Source organism: Bos taurus, chromosome 17, assembly GCF_002263795.3.
Source record: "Bos taurus isolate L1 Dominette 01449 registration number 42190680 breed Hereford chromosome 17, ARS-UCD2.0, whole genome shotgun sequence".
Taxonomy (NCBI): Eukaryota; Metazoa; Chordata; class Mammalia; order Artiodactyla; family Bovidae; genus Bos; species Bos taurus.
Genome location: NC_037344.1, coordinates 68,947,772 through 68,973,298, shown reverse-complemented (window position 1 = coordinate 68,973,298; position 25,527 = coordinate 68,947,772). Strand labels below are relative to the sequence as shown.

The window sequence follows — 25,527 nt, the reverse complement described above, 5'->3', positions numbered from 1 at the left end:
TATACCTCTAATTTTATGAAGCATGTCCCTGAAGATGTGCACAAATAATTTTTGGCAATCGATGTGCTTCCCGTACATAAATCCACTGTATTTTAAGAGATGCTCAGGCTCCCCTCTTTTCCATACCTCTCAAATTATATAAACAATTAAAAACACTCTCAGGAGTTGTAATTACTGGAAATCCTTTGGAATACCAGAGGTGACTTAAAGCAGACATTCAGAAACCTGGCTGACTAGAATCACTCAGGGAGCTTTGTAAGGCTCAGATTTTTATTCACCAGGTCCCGCATGAGGCCTGGAATAAGCATTTCAGGCAGTCCATACTATTTCTGACAACTGGTATTTAATTAGTTAACCACCAAACTGAAAAACCTGGTTTACAAACTGGGAAAACTTGGGTTCTCCTATGGCTTGCTATTAACTAACTTCAAGTGGGGCCACAGAAGCATACTGGTCACGTGAACAGCTCTGGGCCACCTGAAAATAAGGGAGTTAATTAGAGCTGAAAGAAGCCTTCATACAGAGCCAATCTACAATTCTGGAACCCTCCAAATTTAGTTAAATATCACAAACTGTACTGGGTTTACTCCAAACAGTGTCATTCTCTAAGCTCTTCTTCCCACCCAGGTCACAAGCCTTAGAAGGGAAGACTGTGACACCAACACACGCTGGTGCCCCTCACTTGGTCTCTGAGCAAAAAAAAAAAAAACATGCATCCTGTCTCTTGCCCTACTGGAACAGCCTTAGATGTGAAAGAGGGAGGTCCCCAACACCTCTACACCTATAAATCCCAACTATTTTATACTAAAAACAAAAACCATCCCGCACAGTTCAACGCAGGCCTTGATGGCACCGTCGCCCACATTATGAGAAACGAAAGGTGAAGCTCAACTGGAAGAGCAAGCCCACTTTTTTCCCTTGCTGTGGGGGGAAAAAAAAAAGCAGACACTGTCATACAACAAAGTGTATGTCAAGATACTAAAACGGGTAAGAATTTAGGCCTCAGTCTGGAGACAACACCTGGATATCATTACCCCCCACAGTAGCTCCTGTGCAAAACTCACAAGTAAGGTTATCAGACCCCGGAGGAGTTTATTAAAATGGCCATAAAATTCACCCTTACTGTTCTGAGGCAAGTTTTCCAGCCCAAAGTACAACCAACAATACTATCCTAGGGGTCCTAAGCGGCAGGATTTTTCGCCTGAGAAATCACTCTAACCTTTCGTGAGGCAGTCTGACCAGTGCTGAGTTCTCTCAAGCACCTCCGAGCCATCCTTCCCACGCCAGGACTACCAGCTCAGGAGGATGCCCTGCTCCAGTCAGGCGGCCACTCCTCCTTCCCACAAGTCCCGGGCCCGCTCCGCTCGCCCCGGGGGCTCCGTGGCCCCCGACCTCCGGCCTCCCGCCACAGAGGACGCCCACGGACCCGGTCGGGGTGAGGGCCGCACGCTCACCTCCTGAAGTCAGCGGGCATCTCCCCGGACGCTACCGGGTAGCGCCTCACACCCCTCGTCCCCGTGGGCCCTTCCCCACCGGGTCCGGAAAGGCCGCCCCGGCCGGACCCCGCCTCCCCCGCGCCGAGGGTCCGGGCCGAGCCCTGCCGCGGCGCTCCCGCTCCCCGTGCCTCCCTCTGGCGGCCGTGGCCGCCGTCCGGGCCACCCTCCTCGGGCCACGCACGCCATCCCCAGCCCCCCGCGGGTCGCCGCCTCCTCAGAGGGTGACAGCCGCGGCGCCGGGGCCGAGGACGGCCCCTCCTCCAGCTCCTCCTCACCCCCGGAGCAGACGGGGGGGGGGCGGTGTGGGGGGTGGGCTTCCTTACCGGGCTGCAGAACATGGCGAGGCCCGTCACAGCACGGCCTCCGCCACCCCTCGAGGCGCCCAGCCAGGGCCGGCGGGGGGCAGCGCCTGGGCCGCTGGAGCGTCTCGACCGCCTGCGCCTCCGCCACCGCCTTCTCACAACCACAACAACATGGCGGCACCAGCCACACAGAGCGCGCTCCCGACGCCGAGCCGGGCCGCGAGCGGGGACGCGCGCGCACGCTCCGGCCTTCTGTCGGCGGTCGGAGCAAGGGGCGTGGTCTGGGCGGTAGACACGCCCCGGTGGTGGGCGGGGCTACACAGCAGCCGTACGTCCGCGGCGGGCGAGGGGTTAGGTGGGACGCTCCAGCTGGAAAAGACAGAACAGGATCTGGGAATGGGCGAGGAAGTCAACCTTTGGGCAAGGCATCTTTTCCTAGCTCTACGGCCAGGGGCAAGACAATGCTCGAACAATGGTAGTATCTTTCACCTGTAATTGTGCTCAGAATAAAACTAATTTAATGTGATGCAAGTAAATATAGCGTGCTCAAGGTTCTACAGTTTCACACTGCTTCCACCAAAGCTCAGGTAAAAGAAATCTTTTCAAACAAACAAGCAAAAAAGAAAGAAAAATTTGTAACACGTTCAGTTCAGTCGCTCAGTCCTGTCCGACTCTGCGTACACAATAGCTTGTAGAACAAATCTACAAACCAGGACCGAGTTCCCTCAGGCCCTAACAGATTCACCTGTAAGATTAGCATTTTAACGTTTTGTCTTTGACTTTTCTGGAAAATGGCTGAATCCCGTCAAATGAAATCTATCCTTGCATTTGTTGTATTGTTTTTTCCACAGCACTCTGCAATTATTTATCCTTTTTTTTTAAATGTTTGTTGTCTTTCTGTCCTATTCTTAAGTAAAAGCTACTTGAAGATAAGGATCTTCTTTGTTTTGTTTATCACTTTATCCCCAGCACCTAGAACTGGTCATGACAAACAGCGGGAAATTTTCTCAGATTAATAGCTAATTTCAATACAACACATCCAATTTAATCTTCACAGCTTAAATGGGTGGATACTGTTATTATCACCATTTTACAGCTGAAGAAATTGCAGTCTAGGATAAGATACACTAAAAAATTTTTAAAAAGCAAACTCAATCCTACTAATAGCAAAAACTCCTCTCCCCACCAAGCTGTACTGCCAACTTTGTGGCATCATTGCCTGAAATAAAATCCCAGGTAAGAAATTTAAGAGTTCAAAGCTAGGAAAGGCTTTGCTTTACTCTGTCAGCTAAAAGAAAAAACTTTGCACAACCTTAAAACTGAGAATTATGCTTCATTTGGCCAACATATGGAGGACTTAAGCCCGAGAGTCAACCTCTCTGATAGTTCTGAGGGACTGTTCCAAAGAGGTAAGGGAGGAGCCGAATATATAGGAATTTTTACACCAAAAATCAGGTAGTCAGAACATCGTAAGATCACTGTTAATTTAAGAAAAAAGCAGACATCTCAAGTTAATGAATTTAGCACTTTTTTATGTATGGGAAGATGCAAGCCATCTGGGCTCATTGAAATCATTCCTTCAAAACGCACCATAACTTTTGGCGCTAGTATTGTGGATTTTGCCCCCTGAATCCCATCAAGGTGCAGCTTAGGGGAGGCAGCTGCCAATTGTTGATGCCTAGACGGTCACAAGGAGAAGGCAATGGCACCCCACTCCAGTACTCTTGCCTGGAAAATCCCATGGATGAAGGAGCCTGCTAGGCTGCAGTCCATGGGGTCGCACAGAGTCCGACGCGACTGAGCGACTTCCCTTTCACTTTTCACTTTCATGCATTGGAGAAGGAAATGGCAACCCACTCCCGTGTTCTTGCCTGGAGAATCCTAGGGACGGGGGAGCCTGGTGGGCTGCTGTCTATGGGGTCGCACAGGGTCGGACACGACTGAAGCGTCTTAGCAGCAGCAGCAGCAGCAGCAGCAGCCGGTCACAATATCCTTTGTTACTGATATAGCAGGATATTCTCTGCCTACAAGACTCACAGATACAGGTGCCCTTCATTTCTGATAATTAGTATTAGGCAGATGATCCTCTATCTTTTTATCTTGGCTTTCAGAAAGCCCAGTGCTAATTGTGAAGTTCAATGGTGGCCGATTGTTGGCTCCTCAGATCCATGTATTAATAGTGACTTTTCCTCCTGCCTCAACTCTGTAACTTTACTTATATTTCTGCTATCCAGTTTTCCCTTTCCTGTTATATGACTATATAGCCTTTAAGGAATGAGAGAGGAAATAGTAAGTACAAAGAACTAATGAACAAACAAAAAACTGCTTTTCCCACCTGTTTCTCCTGTTGTCCAATAAAATAAGGGTCCTGTCAAGTTCATTCCTCGGGAGCATACGTTTTGCTACCTAGGCCGCCCCTCAGGCCAAGACTGAAGGTTCGGATTCTACAGCTGGTGGTCTCTTATTGGATGGAAGCTAGCACCTGACTCCAGGACGGCCCACCCACAGGCTGGCTAGCTCCCCATGAGGTAGCCTGTGGCAAATACTCAGCCAATAGAGTGTTAGCATTCACTCAGCCAATCTCACAGTCGCCAAGAGTACAAAAGTAGAGGGCCGACTTTTGGCATAGCATGTGGACCGGTTTTTAGGCAAGAGTATCGCCGTGTGCAGCCTGGCGTGCTGCGATCCATGGGGTCGCTAAGAGTCGGACACGACTGAGCAACTTCACTTTCACTTTTCACTTTCACGCACTGGAGAAGGAAATGGCAACCCACTCCAGTGTTCTTGCCTAGAGAATCCCAGGGACGGGGGAGCCTGGTGGGCTGCCGTCTATGGGGTCACACAGAGTCAGACACGACTGAAGCGACTTAGCAGCCGCAGCAGCAGCAGGAAGAAATCCTCAACTAGTCTATAGGACGTAGGAGAAATTTGTGCACTTTGAGTCACTATTTGCATGTCCTCATTCTCATGGATTGAACCTTAAGACGTGCTCATGCTATACGAATGCTTGACATGTAGCTCTAATGTGATCTTAGCAGAGCTGTGACCAGGTATTGTTATGCTCCCTTTTTACACATCAGATCAGATCAGATCAGTCACTCAGTCGTGTCCGACTCTTTGCGACCCCATGAATTGCAGCACGTCAGGCCTCCCTGTCCATCACCAACTCCCGGAGTTCACTCAGACTCACGTCCATCGAGTCAGTGATGCCATCCAGCCATCTCATCCTCTGTCGTCCCCTTCTCCTCCTGCCCCCAATCCCTCCCAGCATCAGTCTTTTCCAATGAGTCAACCCTTCGCATGAGGTGGCCAAAGTACTGGAGTTTCAGCTTTAGCATCATTCCTTCCAAAGAAATCCTAGGACTGATCTCCTTCAGAATGGACTGGTTGGATCTCCTTGCAGTCCAAGGGACTCTCAAGAGTCTTCTCCAACACCACAGGTCAAAAGCATCCATTCTTCGGCGCTCAGCCTTCTTCACAGTCCAACTCTCACATCCATACATGACCATAGGAAAAACCATAGCTTTGACTAGATGAACCTTTGTTGGCAAAGTAATGTCTCTGCTTTTCAATATGCTATCTAGGTTGGTCATAACTTTCCTTCCAAGGAGTAAGCTTCTTTTAATTTCATGGCTGCCGTCACCATCTGCAGTGATTTTGGAGCCCAGAAAAATAAAGTCTGATACTGTTTCCACTGTTTCCCCATCTATTTCCCATGAAGTGATGGGACCGGATGCCATGATCTTCGTTTTCTGAATGTTGAGCTTTAAGCCAACTTTTTCACTCTCCTCTTTCACTTTCATCAAGAGGCTTTTTAGTTCCTCTTCACTTTCTGCCATAAGGGTGGTGTCATCTGCATATCTGAGGTTATTGATATTTCTCCCGGCAATCTTGATTCCAGCTTGTGTTTCTTCCAGTCTAGCGTTTCTCATGATGTACTCTGCATATAAGTTAAATAAACAGGGTGACAATATACAGCCTTGATGTACTCCTTTTCCTATTTGGAACCAGTCTGTTGTTCCATGTCCAGTTCTAACTGTTGCTTCCTGACCTGCATACAAATTTCTCAAGAGGCAGATCGGGTGGCCTGGTATTCCCATCTCTTTCAGAATTTTCCACAGTTTATTGTGATCCACACAGTCAAAGGCTTTGGCATAGTCAATAAAGCAGAAATAGATGCTTTTCTGGAACACATGAGGAGGTATAAATCAGGATTTGAACTCTGACAATTTGATTCTAGAGTGTGCTTTTAAACTCCATTCTTCACCTTATTTCCACTACCACCCACCTTCTTACTGTTAAGGCAGCAGACCTCAGTAAATTGTCTCCAAATGAAAAAGAGAAAACTGCTGTGTGGCCTTGAAAAAACACTTCAAGGAGTAGAGCCTAAGAAGAAACAATAGAAAGGAAGCTGCTCTGAGTCTAAGGACTTACATTTGAATCTTGGTGCTTCTGTATACTTGTTTCTAGCTTCCTTTTTCTTTGCCTCGGTTTTCTCATCAGCTCCATGGGATCACAATCATCATTTTGCTCACCTCACTTGGTGTGTAAGGATTCTTTAAAGTAATAACGTTGAAAACTTTGTAACTTATGAAAAGCCAAACAAATGGGTGGGATTTATTGTGGGCTTCAGCTGACAATACTTTGTGAGGTTAATTCAAGAAAAGAGAAAGTCGATCCAGGCTCAGTTACAGCTTTTCACTGCCCTATTTCCCATGTGAGGCCCCTGCTACCCAACCTGACCTTCCTCCCCTCCTCCTGCTACCCTTTCAGCCTCTTTTCCCCGCTGCTATCTTTAAAGCTGAAAATGTTCTTCCAGCTGCTCAGTGACTCTTCGAAGTAGTCTAAGAACAGATGGAAAGATTGATTGATGGAGGCTTCCTGGGGTCACACAGGGTCCCTGGAAAGCAGAAATCCCTCAACCCCCTAAAATGTATCCTTCCCAACGCTAGGTCCTGCTGCTTAATGATAAAAGTCACTTCCCCTTCAGTGAGCGCTTTGAGAAGATTATCCCCAAACTCTCAGTAACCCTTCAGCATCTCATTGGCTTCCATACCCAGCTATTGCTGCTGCTGCTGCTAAGTCACTTCAGTCATGTCCGACTCTGTGTGACCCCATAGACGGCAGCCCACCAGGCTCCCCCATCCCTGGGATTCTCAGCTCAACTCTAAATCAGCATAGATCAGTGGTTCTCCAAGTGTGGTCCATGGGTTCTCAGGAGCCCTGAAACTTGTTCAGGGACCCAGATGGGTTAAAACTGTTTTCATAATAAAGCTAAGAACTCATTTACCTTTTATACCATGTTGACATATGCACTGATGGTGCAAAAGCAGAGGTGGTAAAATTGCTGGCACAATTTAAGATAGTGACACCATTTATACTGGTTGCCATTATATTGTTCATGAATGTACTGGTGGTGAACTGTAAACACTGATAGTAAACAAAATACCGATTTCAAGAATGTCCTTGACAAAGCAGTTAAAAAAAGCACAAAAACAAAACGTCAATATTATTAACTCTAGACCTTTGACTACAAGTCTTTTTAACATTACGATGAATAAAAATTATGCACAAAGCACCTTTTTTCACTTTCTTTTTGAGGTGAAATTCATGTAACGTAAAAAACATTTTAAAGTGAACAGTTTAGTGGCATTTAGTACATTCACAATATTGTGCAGCTGCCACCACTATTCAGTTCTGAAACACTTTACATCACTCCAGAATGGAACTCCATATCACTCAAGCTGTTAATTCCCACACATAAAGCACTTTTGCTAGGTGCAGAATTAGGATGGTTGTCTCAATGGAAAGCACTTCTGCAATGAGTTGCACTGATCTAGCCTTTGTTAGGGGGAAAAAGAAAGATTTTTTTAAAAAGCAAATTACTTTTACTTTATGAGAAAGGCTGGCTTCCCTAGTAGTTCAGTTGGTAAAGAATCCACCTGCAATGCAGGAGACCACGGTTTGATTCCTGGGTTGGGAAGAGCCACTGGAGAAGGGATAGGCTACTCACTCCGGTATTCTTGTGCTTCTCTGATGGCTCAGCTGGTAAAGAATCTGCCTGCAATGCAGGAGACCTGGATTCAATCCCTGGGTTGGGATGATCTCCTGGAGAAGGGAATGGCTACCCACTCCAGTATTCTGGCCTGGAGAATTCTGTGGACTATATAGTCCATGGGGTCACAAAGAGTCAGACACAACTGAGTGACTTTCACTTTATGTGAAAGGAATGGTCAAACATGCGAAATACAGTTATTCAGACTTGGATATTTGGCAAACATTTTCTCAAAAATGTCTGAAATGGGTTTGTCCCGTTAAGTAAAATAGTTGATGATATTTGTTGTCAGTGATAAAACTGGAGCTTCCTTGGAATTTTGGAAAACTTCAAAGTCCCACCATGTACTTGATGTCCTAATGTCTTTTCTGCTTAGATGGGTAGTAATATTAACAAAAGTGAACTTTTGATATTGCATAATAAACTATGCCTACACTTGGAAGAGCTGCATAACCCAGTGAACCAATATTTTCCAAATGACCAATGCATAATGTTACCCAATCATGCATGAATAAAAGATCTATTCAAAGTACAGGACAAACCAATAGAGTTTAGTGTGACTGAGTATAAAAGTTTCATTCAAATGAATTTATGCAACCAAACTTTAAGAAACTACCTCAAGTTTTAGTGTAGTATCAAAAAAACAATATCCACAACTGTCTGAACTCTATGAGACGGGACAGTCTTCATGTATTTCAACAAAAACAAACTGACATAGACTGAATGCAGAAGCAGATAGGAGAATATAGAATTCCTCTCTTAAGTCAAACCTTAATAAGACCTGCAAATGTGTAAAGCAATGCCATTCTCCTCACTAAATTTTTCATTCTGGAACACAGAGTAGTTTTTAATGAAAATGTGTAATTTATATTACCATGTCTTGGGTTTTTAATACTATTTTAAATCATGTATCTTTTAATAAATGACAAGTAATTTAATATCTTGTCAGTTTTAATTCTTAACAAGGTAAATATCAATTGACATAACCATAACTAAAGCTATTCAAGGTCCTCAATAATTTTTTAATATTATTTATTTATTTGGCTGTGCCAGGTCTTAGCTGTGGCACACAGAATGCTCAATCTGTAGTTGCTACATATGGGATCTAGCTCCCTAGACCAGGGGTCAAACCCGGGGCCCCTGCATTGGGGGCACAGAGTCTTAGCCACTGGACCACCAGGGAAGTCCCAGGGTCCTCAATAATTTTTAAGGAAACCAACAAGGTTGAGAATCACTGCCATTTTCATTGGAATTTCTCAACTGCAAAGACATCTTTAGTCGGTACATGAATTTTTTAACTTAAATAGTTATGTTCAATATATATGTGGGAAAACATAGCAGATCAAACTCAGTATAACAGGTATCTTTGCTTAGGATGAGGCTAAGTTTGTTTATGTAAAGTGAGGAACTGATTTAAAGAAAAATGTAGGGACATTCCTGGTGGTCCTGTGGATAAGAATCTACCTTGCAATGCAAGGGGCTCAGGTTCAGTCCCTGGTCAGGGAATTCAGGTCTCACATGCCACAAGAGGCAGCTTAGCCCTCAGGCCTCAACTTCTGAGCCAGTGAGGGAAGACCTGGCACAGCCAAATAAACAAATATTGAAGGAAAAAGAGAAAGAAAAATGCAACATATATATTAATCAAATCTGATGATGTAAAAAAATTCATGAGGATAGCACTCAAATGACTGGTCGTTGGGAAACACTGAAATAGTGATACAGTTTTTAACGAGGGCAGACCTGCCACCATACCTTACCATGTGGGTGATGTCATATGGAAAATGAATTATGGTGGGAGTTAAATAAATGAGCAGGTGCATTGATGTGCTTCCAGTCCTCCTCCCAGCAGTGCAGTGCTGGGAAGGCCTGCTGCAACAGGAAGTCAGAGGCCTGGATTCCTGACCCAGCTGAGCCACTGACTCACTGTCTGACCTGACCCCACCCTCAGGGCCTCAGTTTTCTCATCCAGAAAATGACAGAGTAGCATGTCACCCTCTCTGTGGAGCCTCCCAGTCCTACCAACCATCCTCTGATTAAAGGATTCAGCTTCTCCTTGTTTAATTATGGCTTCAGAGAATCACAGAAGTGCAGCTGGAAAGGATTCAAGAGCTCCAAGTCTCCCTGCCAAGCCCCTCCTGTGCTCCCCCACCCCATTAATTTCACAAATGAGGGGACTGAGGCCCAGAGAGGTTAAAAAGCCTGCTGGGAGGAGAGTGGGAAGTGGTGTCAACAGGTAATGCCCCAGGGTCCAATGGGGAAATGAGAGTGCTTTCTCTACACTCTGATGAATGATTTAGATGTTTGGTAGCATAGACACCACTTAGGTTTTAATAAATACCGCACAATTCTGCTGGGGATGTGAATCCCACTTCAGCCTAAGAAAATCAATGCGGCTGGTGAGGAACACTGTGTTAACCAGATTGATGGATTGCTCCATGTTACTAACTAAATCCACCTTGAAAAGAAAGGCCAATTGCCCCTTCTAAATTCCCCCCAGGGAAGGCAGAGAAGGTGAAATTGGCAAGGAGAAGATGAAACTGGCAAGGAGAAGATAGAAGGGGGCGTTGGGGAGGGAACCATAGGAGAGGAGGGGCACCTTCCCTCTGTCTCCTCTTCATCCCTCCTCCTCTCCCTACCATCTCAGCTGTAAGATGACACACCTCCCTCAGTGCCCGGCTTGCTCTGCCCAAAGCTTCCCCACAGCTTGGGCCAACTCAAAGCCACAAATAGAACCAGAATCCACTGAAAATAGCTCCTCCTCCCTTCTGCCCAGAGTTTCCAAGTGCTGCCAGGGAGGCCCTGCCCCCACCAGCCACAGGCCCCAAGCAGGGAACTCAGGTGGAGGGACACTCTGACCACGGCCAGGGACCATCTCAGGAGCAACAGTCCCAGTAATAGCTGACCCTTATTAAATGCTGGCTCCCTGTCAGTCCTGCGGGGAGCTCTAGCTGTCAGCAACCCAACGAGGAAGCGCCAGGAGATCAACCCCATCACGCACATGAGGCTTTGAGAGTTGAGGAGCTCGCCCAGAGCCACAGAGCCAGAGAGAGGGGGAGCAGGGGTCCATGTGGTTAACCACGGAGCTGCCCGTACGCCTCTCTCCACGCAACAAACATCAGCTCGCCCCAGCTTCCTGAGGCTGTGGGAGCTCAAGCTAGGCAGGCCTTCCTTTGCCAGCTGGGGAAACTGAGACCCAGGGAGAGGCAAGTCTTCCCCAAAGGCACTTGGTAAACAAGTAAATCAAGTACCCAGGTCTCTCAGCTCAGAGGCCAATGGTTTTCGCAAAGGTTGGAGCAAACAGAGACTCCCTTGTTCCTTTTATGTAAAAGCCCCATTGGTCTTTTCTTTTATCCCTAACATTTCAGCCTCCTCCCACTTCCCACCAGAGCAGAGAGCCTGCCCCTGAACATTCTTTGACAGCCAGGCATCCTGAGATTACCTCTTCTTCCCCCTCTGCTCAGGGTGTTTAATGTTCTAGGGGAAGAGAGCAAACAGCAGCGCATAAATCATGGGTGACACAGGCTGGGTTTCTCCTTTGTTGAGAATGAAGCAGACGGGACCCAGCAAGGGAAGAGAATTAGCAGGGATTTGCTGGCTCATTTAAATTCAAGGTCCAAAAGACACACATTTCTCCTACCCCTGAGAGTTAGATAAATTTTCCTCTGCCCCGAGATCTCATCTGTTATAAAATAATTCTCCGAAACAGTCTTCGCCTCCAAGGTGATGACAAGAAAGACGAGAATAAGGCTGCAAAAGCTCTGCTGGAAAGGAATTAAGTTATTTAAGAAGTGGTCTAAGGGTATGAAAAAGAATCTCTCACCCGGTGTCAAAAAATCTCAGTTCCATTCCCAGACTTGCTAAAGAGTCTGCCAAGCTGCCTCAGTTTATCCAATGTGTCTGAGAAGCAAAAAGTATACACATTCAATCTTTTTTTTTTTTAATTTGGCGGCTCTCATGGCATGCAGGATTTTAGTTCCCCAAGCAGGGACCGAACCTGTGCTCCTTATGTTGGAAGCACAGTCTCACCACCGGACCACCAGGGAAGTCCTCACAGCGGATCTTCTTGTTTGTTAGCAATGCTTGTTGAGTACCCCCTTTGTCTAGCACGATGCCAAGCTCTGCAGATGCAACACTGAACAAGACAAAACCAGTCCCTGCTCTCCAGGGACTTATATAGTCTGATTGACACAACAAAGTCAACAGAATGCAAATAAGTACTCTGATGGAGAAGATACAGGATTTACAGTAGCAGTTAAGTAGAGAACCCACCCCACTCTTATGGGAGTCCAGGTAACACTGATACAGAGACTGGAAAGAAAGGAAGGAATTAATTGGGTGAAAGTCAAGAGAAAGGATGGCTCGGGAACAGGGAACAGCACATACAAAGACCCAGAGGCAAAAGAGGGCCAACCTGTTCGCTGAACCACCCGACTGGAGCAAGTATAGGTTTATTTGGGCATCTTTCTGTGTGGCAGGCTTACCCTTTTAAGATTAAAATCATGCCGAAGCTCTATGACTTCATGTTGTGTTAATAACAGATTGCAGACTAGATTCCTTAATGGTTGAATTCTTTTGATATTACAAATTCCTTCATCAGCACCTCTAGGAAATAATCAACCCTGTTCCAACAAGTCTCTGGATGCTCACAAACCCTTTCATTGGATGTATGCCATCTGTCTCTCCGAGCCCTACATTCTCGACTTTTTAAGGTTGAGTCTTCCAGGACATGACCCACTCCATCCTTCTTCATCAGGGCATACACGGCATAAAAGGCCAGCTGGTGTGATCTGGGGGTCTTGGTCTTACAGGGAAATTACAGACTTATAACCAATCAGAGAGAAAAAAAAAATCACCCTGCACCCTAGTGCAACAGCATGGAAGATTGCCAGCGAACACCTCTCTGGGAAATGTGATTCTAAAGGCAGAAAACAGAAGATCAGAGGTGCAGCTAGAATGAATCTTTGCTTTCCACCAATGAGGCTGGGTGACTTACTGTGTCCAGGTCAGCTGTCAACCTCAAGTGATTGGCCTTTAGCTTCTGAATTTCCCAAGTGTTTCTGAGAAATGGTATTATGTAGCTATCATCAAAGTAAACGGAACAAACCCAAAGTTTCTCAACTGAATGAATTTGGGACATGCTGAGTTCAACACAGGTAGCCAGGTCATTTTCTTTACTGCAGAACTTTTCAGGGCCTTGATATGCTGATACACATAGCGGTCTTTTAAGAAGAGATTATTATGGAGTTTTCAGAGTTTCCAGAACTCTTTTGAGCTGAGGACATGTTTCCCTGTTTCTGGGAGCTAGGTGCCCTGGAATTCTCTATGGGAAATGCTGCATTAACTATCTCATGCTCATGTAGTGTTTTGTCCTGACATATAAGGAAGTCCAATCTCTACGTTTTGGATGGATGAATGGACGGATAGCTCAACCATTTCCTTGTTGTGTGACCTCAAGTATATGACGTCCTCCCCTTCTTTGAGCCTCAATTTTATCCTCTACAACAGGAGCCAGCAAACTTTTTCTGAAAAGGACCAGATTGAAAATATCTTAGGCTTTGTAAACCACATACATCTCTGTGGTATATTCTCTCCTTTTATCTTTTTTTCCTTTCTTTGACCAACCCTTTTAAATGTATTGATGGAGGGACTTCCCTGTTGGTCCAGTGGCTAAGATTCCACACTCCCGTTGCAGGGGACCTGGGTTTGATCCCTGATTCAGGGAACTAGATCCCACATGCCACAGCTAAATAAGATCCCACGTAGTATGACAAAGATGGAAGACCCGGCACAGCCAAATAAATAAATAAATATTTTAAAAATTGTTTTGGGTTCTTGGCTCAGAAACAGATCCATCAGATACACCCAACTGATTCTTACCAGAGGTATAAAAGCAATTCAGTAGGAGAAACATAGTCTTTTAAACAAATGTTGCTGGAGCAATTGGACATCCATAGACAAAAAAAAAAGAACATTGGCCTAAGCCATACACCATATATAAAAATTAACTCAAAATTGATCAAGGATTTAAATATAACATACAAGACCATAAAATTTTTACACACAAAAAAAAGAGATCTAGGGTTAGGCAAAATGTTTTTTAGACTTGACACCCCAAGCATCATGACACACCATGCATGATATGAAAAGCTGATAAGTTGGACCACCTCAGAACTAAAACCTTAGACTCTGTGAAAGACGCTGGGACTTCTCTGGTGGTCCAGCGCTTAAGACTCTGTGGCCTCACTGCAGGGGCTCTGGTTACTTCCCGCTCCAGGAACTAAGATCCCACATGCCACATGGCACGGCAAAAAAAAACCAACAACTCAGCAGCAAAAATCACATACTTCAATTAGAAAATGGGCTAAGGACATGAACAGACACTTCACTGAAGAGAGTACACAGATGGCAAATAAGCACGTGAAAAGATGTCCAACATTGTTAGTCATTACGGAAATGCAAATTGAAACCATATAAGGTAGAACAATAAACCCACCAGAATGGCTAAAATAAAAAATAACAATAACACCAAGGGGTGGTGAGGAAGCAGAGGGACTGTATCACTTACACACTGCTGGTGGGAGTGTAAAATCATAGTCACTCTGGGAAAAAAGTATGGCAATTTCTTACAAAACCATGTGTACACTTACCAATACCCCGCAGATGTGTTCTTGGGCATTTATTGTAGAGAACTGAAAACTTATGTTCACACAAAAACCTCTACTTGATTGTCCATAACAGCTTTATTCACAGTAGATCCAAACTGGAAACAAGCCAAGTGTCCTTCAGCGGCTGAATGTAAAACAAACTTTGGCATATCCATACCATGGAATACTATTTAGTAATAAAAAAAGGGAGGAGCTATTGACACCTGCAACAACTTCATGGGATGTCAAGGGAATAATGCTGGGTGAAAAAAGCCAACCTTAAAAGGCTACTTACTTACATATATATATATATACATATATATATATTTATATATATATTCTTGCAGTAACAAAATTCTAGAAATGGAGAATACATTAGTGGTTGGCAGGGGTTAGGGAAACAAAAAATTATTTAAGAAAATGTTTTTAATATTTATTTTATTTATTTATTTGGCTGCACTGGGTCATGATTGTAGCAAGCAGGATCTTTAGTTGAGAATCTTTGATCTTCTTTGTGCCATGCAGGATCTAGTTCCCTGAGCAGGGATCAAACCCCGGCCTCCTGCTTTGGGAGCACAGAATCGTAGCCACTATACCACCAAGTTCCACTCTTCTATATCTTGACGGTAATGGTAATCAAACAAATCTACACAGACGCTTACTCCTTGGAAGGAAAGTTATGACCAACCTAGACAGCATATTAAAAAGCAGAGACGTTACTTTGCCAACAAAGATCCGTCAAGTCAAGGCTATGTATGGATAGTCATGTATGGATGTGAGAGTTGGACTATAAAGAAAGCTGAGCGCTGAAGAACTTATGCTTTTGAACTGTGGTGCTGGAGAAGACTCTTGAGAGTCCCTTGGACTGCAAGGAGATCCAACCAGTCCATTCTGAAGGAGATCAGCCCTGGGTGTTCTTTGGAAGGAATGATGCTAAAGCTGAAACTCCAGTACTGACTCATTGGAAAAGACCCTGATGCTGGGAGGGATTGGGGGCAGGAAGAGAAGGGGACGACAGAGGATGAGATGGCTGGATGGCATCACTGACTCGATGGATGTGAGTTTGGGTAAACTCTGGGAGTTGGTGATGAACAGGTAGGCCTGGCATGCTGCAATTCACGGAGTCGCAAAGAGTCGGACACGACTGAGCAACTGAACTGAACTGAAGTGACACACACACACACACACGAATGCATGTAAAACATGAAATTCAGATAAGTGGGTGGACTATATCAATGTTGATTTCCTGGTTGAGATATGGCACTATAATTATATAAGGAAAATTGGCAAAAGACAAGGGGCCATTTCTTACAACTGCATGTGAATCTGCAATTATCTCAAAATAAATGTGGTGGGTTTGTTTTTTTTTTTAATTCCTTTGAGTTCTTGGCCCAAGATGGTTCTTTTGAGGGGTAATGGTGCATTTAGCTTTCATTTGCCTACCAGATAACCTTTAGCAGGGCCTGTATGTCAGGTACTGGGCTAAGTGCTCTCCATAGATGATCTCTTTTAATAGAACCTTCCCTGGTGAGCCAGTGGCTAAGACTCTGCACTCCCAATGTAGGGTGCCCAGATTTGATCCCTGGTCAGGAAACTAGATTTCACATGCTACAACTAAAAGAACTTGCCTGCCACAACTAAGAAGGCAAATAAATAAATAGTTAAAAAAAAAAAAAAAGAACCTGATGAAGTCAGAAACACTGTTACCATATCTTCATTTATTAGATGAGGAAACTGAGGTTTATCAAAGTCAAGTTATTTGCCTCAATCTATATGGTGATTAGGCTTCCCTGGTAACTCAGCTGGTAAAGAATCCACCTGCAATGCAGAAGACCCCAGTTTGATTCCTGAGTTGGAAAGATCCACTGGAGAAGGGATAGACAACCCACTCCAGTATTTTGGCCTGGAGAATTACATGGACTGTATAGTTCATGGGGTCAAGAAGAGTTGGACACAGCTGACCAACTTTCACTCACACGTATAGTGATTAAGAGCCAGGAGCAAAATCAGAGCCTCTGAGTCCAAGACCCACACCCTCAACCTCTGCACAAGTCCTCTTTGATTAGATGCCACGTGGCACTGGTCTTTGGCTTGGTCTGACCTTCAACCTGGGACAAAAGTCTAGATCTTTCCTTTGAATAGCTTCTGGGCATGGCAGTACTACAGTGGAAGGAACACGAGATCCTTCCACTAGATTCCCTGAGACCATTCCACTTCCCAAGACTGAGTCTCAGTCCCAATACCATCACTTGCATGCCGCATGGCCTTAGAAACGTCACTTGGGTCTGAGGTTCCTCCCCCTCAAATCAGAGCTTGTAATTCCAGCCCTGTCGGTGGATCAAATGAAGTAATACATTTCAAAGGGCTTGGGCCGCTCCAAAGGGGGCAGTTATTATTAATAACAGGGCACCATGAAATAAATTCTAAATATAGGCCACTTGCTCATATTTATCTTCTGGCTTGACGGTAAATGTTCTGAGGGCACAGGCTGAGTTTTAACTTTTATTTTCTCCTAACCTCCCCTTATAAAGTGCTCACAAAAATAGCAGGTTTCTAAAAATCCTTGTTAACGGCTATGTCGGTAGAAATGTGATCAGAATGCAAAATGAAAAGTGAAAAATTGAGGGTAAAAATGAAGAACCCTGTTCTTTAACTGCACTCTTCTTATAAATTGTGAAGAGCACAGAGAATAGAAAAACTGGCTTCTGAATATCCCGCCTTAAAGCCCCAGGTAACTCTTTGTTTTCAGTTTTGGAAGTGTGGGTTCTGTCTTTTTAGGGGCATGGAAGAATGTGAAATTTGCAAAGCCCTTTGAGGTACAGGATGTTCTTGCTATTTATACCAACAAGGATCTGTGGCTGTTTTTTGGGCAAGGTTTTTCCACATAAAATCAACCTTCCCCACCCCCTCCTTTTCCCAGTTATGACAACCTTGAAAACTCACAAACAAATTCCTCAGCTAGGAATTGGCATTACTAATGCCAATAACATGGACTTTTAAAAATGCCTTTCATCTCGACATCTTGAGCAATGTTGCAAACAGTAATTAAACTTCAACACCCTGGTGAAGGAGGCATTAATTATTCAACCCACTTTCCAAACAGGTAAACCCAGAGTTACAAATTAGAGGTCTGGCCATGGGTCACCAGGGATAGAAATAGAGATGAGAACAAAATTAAGAATTCCAGGCCTCTCAGATCTTAGATTCAACAAGGTGTGCATAGTAAGAGGCTGTGGAGATGCCCTCTCAGTGCCCAGTGGAAGAACAGGGCAGATTCAATGATGCTTAAGAAAATGAAGTGGGGGGCAGGGGGTGGCAGAGAGGACTAAAAACCATTCCCTGGCAGTCCAGTGGTTAAGACTCTGAGCCTGTACTACTGCAAGTCGTGCAGGTTTAATCCCGGTGGGGGGAGCTGACATCCTGCATGCCACGTGGCAGAGCCAAAAAAAAAATCTACCTAGAAAAGAAAATAAATGTATTTGATCCGTAAAACATGAAGATAAAGAAGAGTGTGATTAAAATGTGGGATATAGTTCCCTGACTAGGTATTGAACCCAGGCACTGGGAGACCAGTGTTAGCCCCTTGAACACCAGGTAAGTCCCTGTGTCCAGTTTTTGGCTACTATGAACCTTCTATGTACATGTTGTTTGGTGGACCTAAGCATTTATTTCTATGGGAGTATATGGGCTTCCCTGGTGGCTCAGCAGTAAAGAATCCGCCTGCCAATGCAGGAGCTATGGGTTTGATCCCTGGTTCCGGAAGATCTCCTGGAGAAGGAAATGGCAACCCACTCCACTATTCTGCCTGGGAAATCCCATGGACAAAGGAGCCTGGTGGGCTACAAAGTTGCAAGGAGTCAGACAGGACTTATCAGCCAAACAATAACAACTAAAACACGGAGGAGAAGAGTTTTGGTCATAGGATAATCAAATGTTTGGCTTTGGAGAGAGATTCCCAGCAAGTTTTCCAAAGTGGTTGCTATAATCAACTTACTTACCAGTGTGTGCGACAGTCCCAGTAGAAGTATAAAATTTTATATGTCACTGAATTCTTCTTGAAAATTTCATTCATTTCTTTATTGGCTGTGCTGGGTCTTTGTCGCTGTGCGGACTTTTCTGTAGTTGCAGCTAGAAGGGCCTACTCTCCAGCTGTGATGTGTGAGCTCCTCGTTGCAGTGGTTTCTCTTGTTGTGGAGTGCCGTCTCTGCGGGTGCAGGAGCTTCAGGAGTTGTGGGGGAACGTGACGTCACTTGTCAGGAAGTTTAGTAACTACAGTTGTCATCTCCTTGGGTGACTTTGAGTCAGTCACCCCTCTGGACCTCAGTTCCTCTCTCTGGAAGTGAAGCAGATGGATGGGACCATTTCTAAAGTTTCTTTTCACTTCAAAGGCAGTGATTCCAAGATGAAAAAATGTTGATGCTGTAATGTTTAGTGAAAAGGCAGAAATAGCACGCTCCGTGACTGGGGAAAGTATACTTTCCCAAAGGCATAGACTGGAGAAAAATATACAATGCTTATATTGTTAGGTTGTTGCATATTTATTTTTCTGTTTTTAACAGTATTTAAAAAATTTTGCAGCTGTATGGGTTTTTTAATATTCATCTATTAAAATATTCATCTATACAAATATATGTGACATATTAACAGTACTTGACAATGTTATTAATAACTCATATTAATACATGAATTGTTTTTCTCCTTTTAGATATTATATAAGAACCGAGGCTTCATTCGCTCTGAATAAATTCTAGACTCAAATTTATTAGACACTTTGAAGTCTCATAATATTTATTTAACAAATACTTACTGAGCACCTTCTTTGTGCCAGGCACAGTGCTTTGCCCTGAGGGAATGAACAGGGATGAACTAGAGATGGTCTTTAATGTCTAGGAATTTACCACCTGCTGCAGGAACAAGCCCGTAAACAAACGGGAACCGGGCAATGTGCTAAGGTTTATTTTAGGCAACTTGTGAGCTTACCTCTCTCACTAGGTTTGGGTAACTAAAGAAAGCTTCCTGGAGGAGATGACCCTCAGCTGACACCTGAAAGATGATTTAAAGTAAGCCAGGTAATAGGGAAACAGAAGCGGGGGCCAGCTGGAGCATAGGCGTGGGAGCACCATGGAGCGGCAGGAGTCTCAGTGGTGAGGAGTCTTGGGACACAGTGAGACAAGGGTGAAGAGGCTTGAATTCCCCACAGGGGTCCTTGAACTGCCAGGAGAAGCGCCTGAAAAATACGAAGCCAGGGGACTTCCCTGATGGTCCAGTAGTTAGGATTCCGTGCTCTCGCTGCTGAGCTCAGTTCGATCCCTGCTTGGAGAACTAGGATCTCACAAGTCTTGCAATGCAGCCAAAAAAAAAAAGAGAGAGAGAGAGAGAGAAAGAAGCCGAGGAGTGACACAATCAGATGGGGGCTAACCTGTAACTGTTAGCCCTGTCCCCAAGTCCCCTGGTATACCTGACCGTAAACTGAGATATCGCCAGATGTGTATAAACTGGGCTGCCTCCGTGCCCTGCCGGCATTGCTCTGGGTTTTGGTCGGGGAGCTAGAAGACTTGTCAAAAAGCAAGTCATATGGGGCCTGCGGGCCTTTTTGACAACCAAGAGCAATGTTTGAGCCCTGGAGGGGTGGCTGAGGGTCCTGCCAGGAGGGATGCACAGTAGATGTGTGGGTGGTGGCCAGAAGGGTGAGAGATTGAGGAATTCATCCCAACAGAGTCAGAGAGTGTCCAAGGGCATCAGTGGAGGAAACCAGGCCCAGAGAGCAGGGAGCAGAGACCCACTGTGGCATGTTGTCTACAGCCAGGTGGGACAGGGGGCAGGCTGCTAGAGGAAAGGAGACAGCCCTTTCCGTGGGTCCCTCTCACCATCTCTGCAAAGGCTCCTTTATGCCTTGTCACTGGCGGGCCACCTCAACTGAGCACTCAATCCCCAGTGGAGCTGAGGGCACGTCGGTCAGAATCCCAGGGTGCAGCTGGAAGCAGGGCAGCCTTCCCAGTTTGGCTGATGACATCTTGATCAAGTTCTCAAGCCTGCGGTCAGCCCCTAACAGATTCTCTGGGCAGGGGTTCATCTTGGGCCACTCCTGCACCTGCCTGCCCACCCAGGGCACAGCAGCTGGCAGACCACAGCCTCCTGCCAAGAAAGGCCTGGAACTCACTAGGTCCCAAGAGGCTTGACTTGCAGCCTTGAGAGCAGTGTCCTCTGAGCACGGCCCCCAGTCAACAGATGGCAGGGCAATTTAAAAATACAAAAACTTGCTTTCATTTTCACATGCTGTCTAAAAAAGTATAAAGACTTATAGCTACATCTCAGGCTAACTAAAATCTTTATCCAGGGTTCCCCCAAGATAGAGTTTGATATAAAGGCTTCTGTATGGAGAGTTTATTTAGGATGTGGCTCCAGGGAGCAGGAGAGAAGGACAGGCAAGGAGCAGGAGCCAGAGGGAGGTGGGCCAAGGGTTGACCTGATGTGGGTGATTCATGACTCCTTGGGATCGTCAGAGACACCTTAGGAAACATACCTGGGAAACAATCCTTCTGAGGAATAAAGGGGGAAGTATCTGATCATCAGCTCTGAGTCCCATTGGTCAAGGATTGCCTCACAAGCATTAACATTCCACACTTCCTGGTTACACAGGGTGAGTACTGGGCCTGACAGGTAACCTGTCCCTGGCGGCCCAGGGAGAGGTGGGGCATTGTCAACTCTCACCTGAGACCACCTAGCGCTAGTTGGAATAAACGGTCAGTTCTGGGACTTCACGGGTGGAATCCGCCTGCCTGTGCAGGAGACGCTGGTTTGATCCTTGGTCTGGGAAGATTCCACGTGTCTAGGAGCAACTAAGCCTATGCATCTCAGCTACTGAAGCCCGAAGCACCTGGAGCCTGTGCTCCATGACAAAGAAGCCACCACAGTGAGAAGCCGCACATTACAAATAGACAGCAGCCCCTGCTCACTGCAACCAGAGAAAGTCATGTGCAGCAATTAAGACCCAGCACAGCCAAAAATTAAATAAGTATTTTAAAAAAGGGTGAGCTCTGTGTAATCGAAGTGGTACACAGAGGTGTCTGATACACTCTAGACATTCTAACATGCCCCTGTCCACCCCCATGGCCCTCTCTTGACCTCATGCAATGGACATCTTTCACTCTTGCCTGCCTAGCATCCATTTCTAACCTAGTTGTTGCACCCCTCTTTGGGCATTAGGAAACCCAGCTTCCCCCAATTTCAGTCCCTGTAGTTGGGTGAGACTGACTTCCCCTCCCTCCCCATGCCCTCAACTCCAAGGGTTGGCCAAGTCCCAGATCCAGCCAATCAGCTAATCTGTTCCCCCGTCCACTAGAATGACCGGTTCTGGAAGGTTCCCTGGATCCAGTTGGTACAAGATCTTCCTTTTTTCATTTGGATATCTCCACAGCCATATATTAACACTAGGAAAGGTGATTACATTCCAAGTTTCCGGCATGGGACGTGATGAGCTTATACCAACCAGCACACACAGTCTACTGGATGTAGATGCTAATTTCAGAGTACGTTTGTGACCTAAGTGGCCCAGCCAGGCTGGATCTCAGGACTCTGGCTTGGAATGCAGAAACAGATGTGTCCTTTTGGATGGGAAGTGTATAAGGAGGCCCGGGACTTCCCTGGCAGTCCAGTGTTTGGGACTCTGTGCTTCCACCTCAGGGGTCATGGGTTCGATCCGTAAGAGGGGAACTAAGATCCCACAGGCCAAATGGTTTTGCCGATTGTAAAAAAAAAAATGACCACGATGCTGATGACTGCTGAAAGTCTTCCTAGGGTGCAAAGGTGAACATATCAGAAGAAGTCCTCACAGTACATGGCAGAGCAAAAAGACAGACAGAACTGGTCCCTGAGAATGAGGACATGGGTGAGTTGTGGAATCAACCGAACCTGAAAATCAGCCTCCTTATGGGATTCCAGTTATGGGAACCAGTCACTCCTCTTCACTGTTCAAGTCTGGTTAAGGTGGATGTTCTGTTCCCTGCAGCTGAACACAATCCTGAGACCCAGAGTTGTGGTGGTTTAGTCACTTCAGTCGTGTCCGACTCTGTGACCCCCTGGACTGTAGCCCACCAGGCTCTTATGTCTGTGAGACTGCCCAGGCAAGAACACTGGAGGGAGTTGCCATTTCTGTCTCCAGGGGATCTTCCCAACCCAGGGATCAAACCTGCATCTCCTGCCATGCAGGCAGATTCTTTACTGACTGAGCCCGCTGGGAAGCACTCAACCGAGACCCGGACTCAGGCATGAAAGAGAACTGTCGCTTCTTGAAACAGCAAAGTCCCAGGGTGGAGACACTCTGAACAAGTGGAGACTTCACACCTGTCATCTCGATTGACCATCATATTTCATCCTGGTAACTATTACCAGGATCCCCACTGAATTTAAAAAAAAAAAAAAAAAACTCAAGTAAAAGCACTAACTTAAAACAGTGGCTTTTTAATGGGAGCAGCTTTGCCCCCCAGGGGACACTTAATGACTGGAGACTTTTTAGTTGCCACAACTGGGGGCAGGGGAAGATATGCACTGGCATCTAGTGGGCAGAGGCCAGGAATGCCACGCCACAGCCTACAACGCACACAAGAGTCCACAACAAAGAGGTCTCTGGGCCAAAATGTCAGTAGGGCTGAGGTTGAGAAATCCTGCTTGATTAACCGAGGGCCACCTAGGTGCTCGACTCAGAACCAAATCTAAAGGGCTGCACCAAATGCAGCCGGGCCCACCGTGGACGCGCAGTGCAGCCCAGTCCGGGAGCCTGTCAGGGTCGCCACAGGGAAGACACGGGAGATCGAGGGGCCTGAGAGCCAGAGAAAGCGGAGCCCAGCCACTTCTGAGGGCACCATGAGCTTGTACCAGCTTCACGCTCGGTCAGATGCGTTCCAGGGCGAGCCCCTTGCAGATTCCTGCATAATTTCTTGGCCCTGGTGGCCTGTGCTTCAGGGGACCTGGGGAGGTCTGTGGCTCCATGCCCAGGGTCCCAACTCCATTTCTACCTGTTTGTCTGGCATTTGCTGTACAAAATTGGAAATTAATAATTCATCTCACAGGATGAATAATTCAACAGAGGGGACAAAGTGTTGCCGGCAACGTTTGGCATCACAGAAACAGACTGTATTGCCTTCAAAAGGGAGAAGGAAAAGGAGATTCTACAGCCAAGCTGGTGTCTGGACCCAAGTGACTCTGATGCTAGACAACTGAAATGAGCCCTCCTTGGAGGTGTGTGGAAATGATGAGGACAATGGGGCTCCCAGAAGGGAATCTGGGATCCTATCCTTCTCCCTCGATCACTTCCAGCCTCTTAAACCTTTATGGCTCATTACAGCCCAGCTTTATTGGCACCTATTCCAGGAAACCTTCCATAATACCCTCAACCAACTAAAGCAAAAAATGCATTTCTCTCTGATCCCATATGTTAGTTACTTAGCCCTGACCTCTACTAACCTCACAGTCTCGCACTAAACCATCTTTCTGCTGCCAGAGATTCTAGAGGCGTGGAATGGGTTTTCTAGTGTGAAGGGAAAAAGAGGTTCAACAGAGAGCTAGTGTGACTGACTCTTAGCATTTCAGGATTGTGCTCATTTGAGGTTCAGATAAAACCTGGCAGCCCTTCTACTGAAAAAAAAAAAAACAAACAAACTCCCCAATATATCCACAGACATTTCAGGGAATGCAGAGGTCCTGGAGCCCCTTCACTGACTCAGGTTTAGAATTCCTGCCTCACAAGGAGCCTTCCCTGAAGGAGGGGCTATAATTGTCCAGAATGTGGAACACAGCAGAGTCCCCCAGCCTTGCAAGTGCCTTGAAATGGCCATGTCCCACATGCCAAGGTACTTGAAGAGAGTGAATAATCAACAAGGAGCTATTAGAAGCTTTCGTGTGACACTGGGCAAGTCATTGCCCATCTCTGAGCCACAGTTTGTTTACTTGGAATTAGAAGAGTCGGTCTAGATTATCTTGGCTCTCTGATTCAGTCATTTATCAAACAAATATTTTTAGGTGCCAGGTACCTAGCTGAGAACTGGGAATAAGGTTAGCGAACAAACAGATGAGGTTCCTAACTTGTCAAGACACATAGTCTAATGAGGAGGCAGTCACTGATTAAATGATCACACAAAAAAATGATGAGTTGTGATCAGTGCTACACAGGGGAAGTGCAGGGAGCTAGGTAGGAGTGTATATGTCGGGGGAATGATTAGAACTTGGAGAAAGAAGAGATGAAGACTTCACCTTGATGAGGAGAGCATCGGGGGTAGTTCAGGCTGAGGAATCAGCATGGATAGGGCCCTGAAGTGTGAGCACTTCAGGGGCACTTAAGGAGTTGGAAGATCAGGTGCTAAATTTGAAACCATACAGAGAAAGTTAGCCTGGCCCCTGTGCAGGGATGATGTGCAAATTCATGAAGTGCTCCATATTTTTGACAGATATACACTATTGATGGGCTTCCCAGGTGGCTCAGTGGTGAAGAATCCTCCTGCCACTGCAAGAGACTCAGGAGACAAGGGTTCAATCCCTGGGTTGAGAAGATCCCCCTGGAGGAGGAAATGGCAACCCACTCCAGTATTCTTGCCCCTGGGAAATCCCGTGAACAGAGGAGCCTGGTGGGCTGCAGTCCATTGGGTGGCAGGCCCTGGATGGCAAAGAGTAGGGCATGACTGAGCACGCACGAGTTCACACTGCTTAGTCTGTACGAAATTGATAACTAATGAGAACCTACTGTATAGCTCAGAGAACTATGCCGAACAATGCTCTGTGGTGACCTAAGTGGGAAAGAAATCCAAAAAAAGAGAGGGTATATTATATATATATATATATATATATACACACACACACATATATGACTTACTATGCTATATGGTAGAAATTAACACAATATTATAAAGCAGCTATATGCCAATAAAAATTTGAAAAAAAAAAAAAAAAAGAAATTAGAAGCTCTGAATGGCTTCATTCTGGAGTCTGCTGGGGACTATGCAGCCCAGGGAGTAAACATCCAGGAACATGAGAAGGCA

At 45.7% G+C, this 25,527-nt stretch overlaps 2 protein-coding genes and 1 non-coding gene across 18 annotated transcripts in view; 1 reads left to right on the top strand and 2 right to left on the bottom strand.

Annotated features, from left to right (window-relative positions):
• MTMR3 (myotubularin related protein 3) overlaps positions 1-1,988 on the bottom strand; it is a 131,428-nt gene extending 129,440 nt beyond the window's left edge. For 14 of the 16 annotated variants that reach the window (XM_059876098.1, XM_005218080.5, XM_005218082.5 and 11 more), the window contains exon 1: positions 1,820-1,988. The gene's annotated coding sequence lies outside the window, so the exon portion shown is untranslated. 16 annotated transcript variants of the gene reach the window in all.
• LOC132342554 (proline-rich protein 2-like) overlaps positions 1,464-25,527 on the bottom strand; it is a 29,230-nt gene continuing 5,166 nt past the window's right edge. The window contains exon 2 of the mRNA XM_059876210.1: positions 1,464-2,167. Coding sequence (XP_059732193.1) covers positions 1,464-2,167 — 704 coding nt within the window. The remainder of the gene's footprint in view (positions 2,168-25,527) is intronic.
• LOC112442134 (U6 spliceosomal RNA) lies at positions 24,825-24,934 on the top strand. The gene has a single exon (XR_003030140.1). It is a non-coding gene; the product is annotated as a U6 spliceosomal RNA (small nuclear RNA).